Below are 11166 nucleotides of genomic sequence, written 5' to 3'. Positions count from 1 at the left end.
TTACAAAGCAATTAAAATTAGTCATAACTCCAACAGAAACCTGTCCAGTGTGTGTTTTCAAAGATCAAATGATCAGTTAAGACTTATTGAACCACTGGGATACAATCTATTTTGACTTGAGATACATAAACATAAATTGAAAAAGTTATACGAATGGTATAATATAGAAAAATATACAAGAAAAAAATATTTAGTTAGTGTTTGTAGCTCTCAAAAGATGAATCATGAACGCCCAAAAAAAAACATCAAAGTGTGAAACTCATAAACTTATCAATCCACATTAGACCAAAGTCATAAACATAAAGAGAGCAAACATGAACAAAAATAACTCTAACAGAAATTATATAACAAATAAATAGAAAGCAGTAACAACACAATGGAAACCATAAACAATAACTAAGTTATTAAAATGAAGTGCATATATATGTTCAGAAATATTATAAGATTCATACAATTGCAATTGGACAAAATTACACCAAAATCATTCGTCCATTGAAGTGTTTGAACTTCACACATGTATGAGGAAGTTGCTCTTAACGAGTAAGAAGCAGTCCTCCCATATATTAGATAAACCTCTCTCTCATGCTACTCTTTGGTCCATATATTGACCAGATAACTCTAGTGTTTGAGGAATGCTTTACTCTTTGGTCCATATATTGACCAGATAACTCTAGTGTTTGAGGAATTTCTTGAACCAATGAGCTGAGCTTTTAGGGTATCTTTTAAATCCATCTTTGTAATCAACAAAGTTGATGCCAAATCTTACTGTATAGCCACTTGACCATTCAAAGTTGTCCAACAATGACCATGCAAAATACCCCTTTACTCTCACACCATCCCTATAAGAATTTGTAAAGATATATTCCATTGTTAGAGAAGAAAGTAAAGATAATAGAAGCTATGACAGAAAAAAAAAAAAGGAAATAAAGAAAGAAAGAAAGAAAGATCGAGGGTTGTATTGAAAGGCTCACTCAATTGCTTTTTTTAGGAAAGAGAGATGAGCTTTATAGTAATCAATTCTGAAGTTGTCCACAAGTGCTTCCTTTAAAGGGAGAGAGGCATTGTTAAACTCATCAACACCTACAAACATAACGAAACATAGACAAGGTAAGATCAACGATCAATCTAAAAGGTTAAACTATAGGTTATGGTAATTTAATTATAACATTACATTAACATTTTTTCTCATTTTTTATGAATTGTGAGTTTGAAAATTCATAGAAGGTTAAAAAATTTGCAAATTTAGTTTTTGTACTCCGAACAAAGTTATAATTTAATCTCTATAGTTTATAATTAGCATTAAACCCCTATGATATGATATCACAATCTTCGTAAGTAAATTTTTTATCAAATAATACGATCAATTTATGCTGTTTTATCAAATCACGAAAGAACATTTTAACTGTTAAAACCCTAGCTAAGAAACTAAATTTTAAGTTTCTTCGAACAGCAGAACCAAAGTTGTAATTTAAGCTTTATAGATTGTTTAAAAAGTGGAAATTCAGTCTTAACTAAAACAAGAAATGACATCACACACTACCTATTCTGATACCAATACTATTCAACTAGAGTAAGTGCAAGCAGTTTACTTTTGGAAGGAAAAGGTAGATGAGTAGTTGAAACAATAAAGTAATGCTAGAATAAACAAAATCAAATCATCGTAGTATGAACTCATAAATAACATACCATTTTCTGTAATATAGATGAGGGGATCATTGTACTTTCCTTTGATATACAAAAGTACATCACGAATGCCCCTAGGGTAAACTGCAAGCCATGGGGAAGCTGCCTTCGGACCGATGGGAACGCCATTACGCTCGGTTGAGAGAGCAGCACGAGCATCAGAGAAGTAGGTCATGTGGTTGGCGTTGGGAGGTGGCGTATATGATGCGTAATTGGCAGTGTAGTAGTTGAATCCAAGAAAATCAAAGGACCCTTTCACTAACTCAGATTGCTCTTTTGTGAAGGTTGGAAGTCTCTTTCTAACAAGGGATTGCATGCTCTTTGGATATTCTCCAAATGTTAATGGATCCATGAACCTACGTTTTCCAGAGCAATTTTTTTCATAATCTATATAATATGTATGTACATAAGTTAGAACAATGTGTTTTTCCATGTGTGGACTTATTTTCTCTCCCTATTCTTACATAATGGTTTTGTATTCCAAAATTAAACATCTGAATTCATAAAAATATTTTAATTAATTTACAAAAACTTGTTTTATTTTTAAAATTATCATCCATAAAAATATATAATAAATTTAGGGAGTAAAACAAAGTAGTCCTTATACATTCTCCAAAACTTAAAACCAAATACAACTTAATTAATTACATTACGGTCAACGATTATGAGCCACTTGAGTTTTGAAAATAAATCAATTAGTTTTATGATTGAATGATAGAAGAAGATAAACTATTATCTATATTTAAACTATATAAATTATAATAAACTGTATCTAAATTTTGAAATAATCAAATTTAAAAATGATTATGTTAGTGCTTTATTCCACCAACCTTTTAAGAGAAAGTAAAGAAAAGTAATCATAAAAAAAAAAAAGCAAATAGTTGAAAGATAAATCAAATTCACATACAAAAAAAAGTGAAAGTCAAAATGATTATATTTCCATGTATTGGTGCCATATGATAACATCCCAAATGCCAAACCAAATTATGGCAACACAATCATGTCATTTTTAATGTCATAAATTGAACAATATATGCAGATTGTAGTCTAGGTAGGTTTAATGATTTAATTTATAGATCAATTATTTTAAATGATAAAATTTTTAAAAATATCTATAAATATAGCAAAATATCATCATCTATATGTGATAGACATAGATATATCATGATAGACTATTATATGTATCTATCATGATACATATAATATACAGATAATAGTCTACCTTGATCTATCACATAGTTGATCATAGATAATATGTGGTATATTTTGCTTTCAATATTTTGGTTCATTTAATTACTAGATTTTAAAATAGCCATAATTTATATTTAGTAATTAGTTTTAAGGTTATCAACAAAATAAACTAAAATTTTTACGAAATATAGATAATGGCATACTTCCATCATAATCTATTAATGTCGTTCATATAATAGACACTGATAGAAGTCTATCATTGTCTGCCGATGTCTATCATTGACCGTTTTTTAATTTATAATAACTTTCATTTTTATCCTTAAAAAGACTTTAAATAATAATTAATTAAAAAATATTTAAGAGCATTTTTAAAAATAGCAAAATAAATTAAAATATTTACAAACAATAGCAAAATTTTAGATTTTATCACTATAACATATCAATGACTATCGGGGATAGAATTTGCTATAAGATGTAAATATTATATAAAATTTTCTATTTTTAAAAATTCCTCCCATATTTACAAGTGATTGAACATTTAAATTTAACAATGCATGACTATATCACATTCTCCTACATTTGATTAAATATTTCTAAATACTTTTTTAAGAATTTTTTCATTCATGATCAATATCATTAATTTTAATGAAAAAAACAACAAAAATATTAACTAATTAAAAAATAGAATTTTTTTCACATATAAAAAAAATTAACAAACTACTAGCACTCTACCAAACAAAATCCACCAAATTCATTACATTTTATTTTTTTATACAATTCTACTTTTTTTCTTTTTGACAATTTTTCAAAAAATATTTATTTATTAATATTTTAAGTGATTAAATAATTAAATTTAGACTATATTACTTGTTCATTTACCTTTCACTAAAAAGCTACGTAGATTTAGTTTCTATATACAAAATTGGTTTCAAATCAAATACATCTAATTACATATATTAATTATCTCAAACATTTATAACTTACACATTTGATCCATACTATTCTAATTGTATTTTAAATAGGTTTATTTTTCTACTAAAATCATTTTTGTTTTTGGGGTCATTGTATATGGAAGGTAACAATTTTAACGATGATAGTTGTGTATATAACAATATTTTAAAATAATTGTAAATATAGCCAAACTTATTAGTGATATACTCGGCTTCGGCTACAGTTAATAAAGCTCCTATATAGTGATAATATTTTTGGTATATCTAAGAGAAGAAGAAAGAAATTAAGAACTTACCAACCAAACATGAAATCAAGAGCTCTATATGCAGCATTCCGCTCTCTTCTTCCATTTGAAACAGGAACAAACCAATGAGATACCAATGTTATTCCTATCAAACCCTTTTGAGATTTCTGCAAATAATAATTTCAAACCTCATCTCAATTTCATAGTTACATAATTTTGATTTATAAATAAATATGACTACAAACAATAATAATTTTGGAATGATTACAAACAAAATCTATTTTATGGTTTAATTTTACACTTTATTAACTGCATCTTCTTTCATATTATAAAATTTGATTTTAACAGTTTTGGAATCACTGTCACGCATGTTGTTTTATTTATTACGAAGATACAAACCTGATATTTATCTCTATAGAGTTTGACTGCAGCAGCATGAGCAAGAATCTGATAATGAGAAGCAATATATGGCTCAGTAGCAGCGTTGCCACCACTACAGTTGAGGTTCTGCCAGTCAGAGCATCTATTTGGAGCAAAAGAGCCTTGTGCATAACCTCCCATGCTATATGTCCATGGTTCGTTCAATGTGATCCAATGCTTTACTCTATCTCCAAAAGTTTTGAAGCAAAGTTCGGCGTAGTCTTGAAAATCATTTCTTCATGAATTCAACCAATTAATTTTTCATTAGAGTTTATTTTTAACATTCTCTCCATCTAAACAAAATAAAATATGCTTTTAATATAATTGGTTTCTACCATTGTAATAATATCAAATAAATATTAATATAATCCACTCCAAGTCATTCACATGTGGGAATAAGCGTAAAGAAAATTTAAAAAAAAAATGCTTTACTTACACAATATGAGGACTCAAGAAACCACCATATTTATCTTCTAAGGCTTGGGGAAGATCCCAATGGAAGAGTGTAATAAATGGCTTTATTCCTACATTTCAATGTATGGATACAATAAATAAAATAACAAAACTTATATGTTCTTGGCAAAATGAAATAATCATAAAAGAGTTATGTGAGCATTAAAACTACCTTAAAAAAATTAATCCTCAATCGATTTTGTTTAAACAGAAAAGAAATATTTTGAACAAAGAAAAAGAAGAAGAATTTCTTTAGCTTAACTAGTTTTTATACGAAGCTAAATAGCATATATATATTTATAAGTGTTGTGGATGTTAAATTACAAAAGGTTGAAAAATATCTCACCATCTTTTTAAAGATATAAAAAGAGTTAATAAGATAGAATAATAATAGTAATTGCAAACCATTTTAATCACAATTTGTAAAGATATGTAATAAAACAAATAAATGATATGATGTATATATAATTGGCTATGTTAATATACAATAAATAAAGAAATGAATAAGTTATTTATGTATTCATGTACTAATTTACCTTTAGCTACTAACTCATTGATAAGGTTGTTGTAGTATTCAATTCCATTTTGGTTCACTCCTCCACTGAGTTCTCCATCTGCCAAAACAAAGGAGTTTGGGAGTGAGATTGAGCTCTTTGGATTGGACATTAAATATAAAACGAACCAACATATTTTTTATAGATTAATTATCATCGTTCACTGATATATGTGTTGATAGAAACTAATAAATGTCTATTAATGTCTATCATTGTGTTTCACTGATAGACTACAAAAGTTTGCCATATTTGTAAGTATTTTTCAGTAATTTAAAAGTTTAAAACAATTTTTCTAATAAATGTCGAAATTGTTTTTTACTTAAATACCTTAGATCAAATTTGAAAGTATTTGTATTTAGTTGCTAAATTGACCTAAAAGCAGAAAAGATAGACGAAGGTAAATGTATTAAAGTATTCATTTGAGAGGTTGAGAGGCTTTTACGGAAAAATAATTTTTTTCTCTCGTGGAATGTTGAATTTGATTGTGTGAATTTCAAAATATTATACTTTTATTTTAAGTTTTGAATTTGATTTTAATTTTGTTGTTATTTTAAATGTTAGGTTTTTGTTTCAAGTTTTGAGTTTAGTTTCAATATTATTATGAGATTTTAAAATGTTACAAATCTTTTGATAAAAGTTGTAAATTCACTTTAAAAACTATCAAAAGTTAAGTTGTCAAATACTTTAATTCTTTTTAAATGAATTATTTTTAAATTAAACACTTGAGAATATATACCAAACACATCTTTAAATTTTGAAATTGACTTTTCACCAAATTCATATCACTTCCTATATTCATTAGTGTTAATAACCACTAATGAACTAGCAACCGTTACCGTTAATTAAGTTTCACTAGTTTTTGTCACTGCTAAAACTAATTTTATATTTTTAGTTCATAATTATTCTAAATTAATTAACGGACATCAACCCTAAAAACATAAGTAAATAATGATATTTTAGAGAAATTTTAAATTTTAAAAATGAAAATTGTAAAAGAAAAGTCAAATAAAATTATAACATTTTCAAGTTTAGAAACTAAATTAATTACTCACTCAAACTCTAACAGGGTTAGGGTTAGTTGTGGGTATTTTTTCAATAAATTAGTACTATGGTTTTTACAATACCTTTTCAGCTTGGTAAACTATTCAAAATATTTTGTAATTTAAGAGAACCAAATACTAACTTTATACATATTTCAGACATTACAGGTTACTTTGGCAATATTTTATTTTATGCTACTATTAATTAAAATTATTGAAGTTAAAGTTTCAAAATTTTGACTAAAAAATATTTAAAAAGAAAAGAAAAGAAAAATAGAAACTTACTTGGCAGAATTCTTGACCAAGAAATTGAAAATCTATAAGCATCAAAATTCATATCTTTCATAATCCCAACATCTTCCTGTTTCATCACATCAAGATATAGTTAATAGAAAAGTCAAATTATTCTGCCTTAATTGTATAAATAGCAAAAAGAAGCAAAAAAAAAACCTATTTAAAATGTATAGAAAAGAAAACAAAGAACTCAATTAGGCTATGAACTAAAAGATTTCCAATAAATGAAAAAATCAAACTATAAATAATGAGTAAATTAAATTAACAAATTAATTATTTGAGATTTATTGTATGAATTATTAATAATATCACACCCACTCCAATTACCTTATAGCGATGGTAAGCATCATTAGCTTTATCTCCATTGCTCCCATCTTGAATCTTGCCTGCCATTCATCCCAATATTATTATATTTATTCTTACAAAGTTTTATCCCATAATGATTTAATTTATAGAAATATTTTTAAACTATAGTCAATTTTTTAAAAAATATATTATAAACAATTTTATCATTTACCATCATTCATCTAATTTTATATCATTTTTATTTTGGAATAAAATCTTAGTATATTCTTCATAGTTGATAATAATTTTGGTTAATTATATAGATTAAAAATAAATAAAATATTGTAGGTTAATTATTTTTTATGGTTAAATATTATTGAAAGTATTTACATAGATATTTAAAGATTATTATCCTTCATTATTAAGTATAAATATTTATGACAAATAAAATAATTATTTTAAATCCATAAAATCCTTTTTTTATTAAACAATGATTATAAATTTCAATCTACTAAGCTATTTAGAAAAGAAAAATAGTGGTAAACAGCCAACAAGAAAAGCATAATGATTTATTTAAAAAGACAGTAAAGGAAATCCATTAATATCTTTTCAATAACTACTTTTTTTTTTTACCTTTTCCTTTTTGAAACTTATTAACAATGGGTTAGAGTTATATTGAATATAAAATTCATTTAAGAAATAGATTTATAAATTGGAAAAAATAAAATGGTTATTCTCATTTTACAACAAAACTTGTATACAAGTTTAGTAAAAAAGATTCCGTTCACACTATATTAAATATAACAAATTATTCATGGATTGTGTAACGAATCCGAAACCTCTTGTCTACATAAATAGATAGCGTCAGTTTAGTTATTAATTTCTTTTTTACTATATATAAAAGCAAATTCTAATTATTTTATAATTTAAAATAGTACTATTTGTTAGAAAAGAAAATAAACAAACATGAAAGTTTAAGAAGACAAGATAGGATTCAAATCAATCATAATCAGAAACTAAAAAAAAAAGAAATAATAATTAATGAAATAAGATTATGTAAACAATCATTTCATGATCCAAATGTGCTTTTTTAAATTAGCTTAAAATGGTCAACTTTAACAATTTACTATTATTACATTTTACACCTTTTTTTTTTTTTTGTCTTTAGAACAATGTTTCAAATTTGTATATATTTATATTAAGAAAATTAAATAAGAATATTATAGAATAATACATTTTCAGACTTTGTCTTATCTTATGTGGACACCCTGTTTTCAAACTAATTTTAAATTTTGAACCTTTTTAAAAATATATTATTATATAATATAAACCTCTTAAAAATTATTAATCTCTTTAATAAAGACATATCAAGATACCATTAATAAATAAATAAATATGCTCAGACATTTCAAGATATTTGAATAATTTCTTAACCACTAACTTTTTAGGGAAAATATTATATTATTATCAATAAGCTAGAAACTAATTCTTTTTTTAAAACTTTTACTCTATATTTAGCTACAATCATCAATTTTGTAAAAGTCATTTGCATAGCACCTTGAAAAAACAAAGTGTATATATATAAACATAGAATCTTCTGGGAAAAAAAAAATCAAACTTTAATGGTTTATCATATTACTTTTCTAAAAAAAGAAAAAGTTTAACCATCAATCCCGTGATGGCTACAAAAGTAGTTCTACGAGATGATATACCTATTTATCTCTTAATAAACGATTGAAATATCAACGTTTGAGTAAGAAATCGACAAATTACAATCGTTATACTTATCATAAAAAAAATAAAAAAAAGAAGCTTAAGAGAGAATGATTACGAATAATGTTCATAAATACTACTGAATTTGTTCTACATTGACAAGATAAGAGGACGATGACCCGGTCGATCCTTATCCCAAACATATATATATAGAAAGTATGTAAAAATTAGGAAGAGTGGAGAAAGGTTAAACCTGGATATTTGTGTGTGAAGGTATCCCAAATACTAGGTCGTCGACCATCTTTATTTGCAGCTCCTTCGTACTAAATAACAAACCAAAAACAGCAAATTAAAGAACTGATAATTCCAAACAAATGGTTAGAAATTAAAAAAAAAAAAAAAAATTTATAAAGTTCAAACGTACTTGGTAAGATGATGAAGCAGACCCAAAAACAAAGCCTTGTGGGAAACTATTTCTATTCAAATTGGAGTCGACACCATAGCTATTGTTTCCACTTACAACACCAACAAGAATAAAAGCAAGCTTTACCACAAGATATCCTTTCAAATCCATGACTTTTCTTCCTCTTCTACACATAAAACCCACCACAATAAGTGCTTTATTTATAACAATTATTGGTGAAAGAAAACGAATTACCAAAAAGCCACCAAAAAGGGCGAAGAAAATAACAAAAAAACAAACAAAAGAAAACAATAAACTAGTTGTATTGTGAAGAAAACTAGTTTATTGTGCAAAGTAGGAAAGAAATTGAAAGGATGGAATTACTTGTGAATGCAAACAAGAAAAATGTGAAGTTTTTTTGGAATTATTTGCTGTTGGTTGATCATTAGGATAATTTTTTTTTTTTTTTTTTGTAAAATATTGTTAGTAATTCTACTTTCTTAATTTTGGGTGGATAGTTGAAGGTATATATTAGGGATGGAGTTACAAATATATGAATTAGATTAAAGATATTTATATGCATATCCTAATGTTAAAAAAATTATAAATATATAGCAACATTTGTCGTAATTTATCAATGATAGAAGTTTGATAAATCATTAAAGTCTTTCAGCAATAGAAGTCTATCACTAACATATATTTTACCATATTTATAATTTTATTAGAATGTTGTTATACATTTAATATAATTATTATCCCTAAAATTGCTACACGTTATAATTATTTTATAATTATTAAATTTATCAAGTCCATAAATGAGTGAAACTGTTGTATGATATTTAAAATTTTCTTTACTCATTAGCTTTAGTTTTTGAGTTAATTGGTGTTATAAAATTGTACTCAAAGTTTATAACAAAGGGACATTGATCTAATAAAATAAAACTAAAATCTGATCGAGAATTGTAAACTCAGAAAAGGAAACATCTCAAGAAAGTATGTTGAAAATTAAAGATGTTCGACTGTTAAAGATGTTCGACTGTTGTTCTACAGGGATGAGCTCCTTGGGGATTTCCTGATTAGGTGGGAAATTGGACTCGAGAAATTTATCGGTGAGCCAAGTGGGGAGCATTCCCGATTAGCCTTTATTCATTTAATTAGTGTAATTCTTTTAGTAAAATTGCATCAAATGACAAAATTATTTAGAAAAAAATAGCTTATGATTCCTATTTTTTATATATTCTGAATATAAAAAAATAATTAGTAATATCAAACAACTGTCAGATAGTAATCATAGAGTTATCGTCTTTTAAATTTGTTACTTATGTAATTTAAAAATATAGTGACATGAATCATATTATTAAATTATTTTTTTTTTGCTATTTTTGCAAGAGTCATATTATTTAATGTTATGTTATTATTTTTATTATATAAATAATACATATATTAAAAATTCTAAGTTTGATTATTTATTGGTCAAGATAATGAATATATTGAAATTAAAATTTTAAATTTAGATTATATACGTGAATAATTTGATTTATATTTATTTCTTTCTACTAAAAAGTTTAGTCTTCCTTGGCCAAACAATTAGTAATTTATCTTTAAATACAAACTATAATGTAAATGGGTCTTTTAAAAAATAAAACAAACTCACAAAATATTTACACGTCATAAAACAATTTCAAAAACAAAAAATACTCATAGACCCACAATGAGAAATACCAAAAATGTCTCGTGATTAATTGACATCAACACGTGTAATATGTTTGAGAAACTATCGTTTAGACTTGGCTATACACGTTTGTTTAGATTTGATTAATTTTTTTTTAAAGAATTTTTGATACACGATCGTTTAGATTTAATTATTCTTTTAGTACACGATTGTTTAAATTTAATCGTTTAAATTTGGCTGGAAAGATTTTTTTACGATCATTT

General features: G+C 25.5%; 1 protein-coding gene across 1 annotated transcript; it reads right to left on the bottom strand.

Annotated features, from left to right (window-relative positions):
- Positions 1–379: 379 nt before the first annotated feature.
- Positions 380–9692, bottom strand: LOC101208027 (beta-glucosidase 12). The gene is made up of 12 exons (XM_011661808.2): positions 9616–9692; positions 9253–9418; positions 9082–9151; positions 7158–7216; positions 6822–6897; positions 5479–5556; positions 4926–5013; positions 4469–4724; positions 4121–4236; positions 1687–2039; positions 972–1080; positions 380–839 (listed from the first exon to the last, which is right to left on the bottom strand). Exons 1-12 carry the CDS (start codon positions 9675–9677, stop codon positions 671–673), a joined length of 1602 nt encoding a protein of 533 aa, XP_011660110.2. The 5' UTR covers positions 9678–9692; the 3' UTR covers positions 380–670.
- Between the last annotated feature and the right edge of the window lie 1474 nt (positions 9693–11166).

Source organism: Cucumis sativus, chromosome 1 (genome assembly GCF_000004075.3).
Source record: "Cucumis sativus cultivar 9930 chromosome 1, Cucumber_9930_V3, whole genome shotgun sequence".
NCBI lineage: Eukaryota > Viridiplantae > Streptophyta > Magnoliopsida > Cucurbitales > Cucurbitaceae > Cucumis > Cucumis sativus.
This window is presented reverse-complemented; position numbering and strand designations above follow the sequence as displayed.

Coding starts and splice junctions, on each gene's coding strand:
- LOC101208027 (XM_011661808.2), bottom strand. CDS start 9,677: ATGATCAACCAACAGCAAATAATTCCAAAAAAACTTCACATTTTTCTT. Junction 4,725..4,925: donor TTCTTGAGTCCTCATATTGT/GTAAGTAAAGCA, acceptor GAATTCATGAAG/AAATGATTTTCAAGACTACG. Junction 840..971: donor TTCCTAAAAAAAGCAATTGA/GTGAGCCTTTCA, acceptor AAATTCTTATAG/GGATGGTGTGAGAGTAAAGG.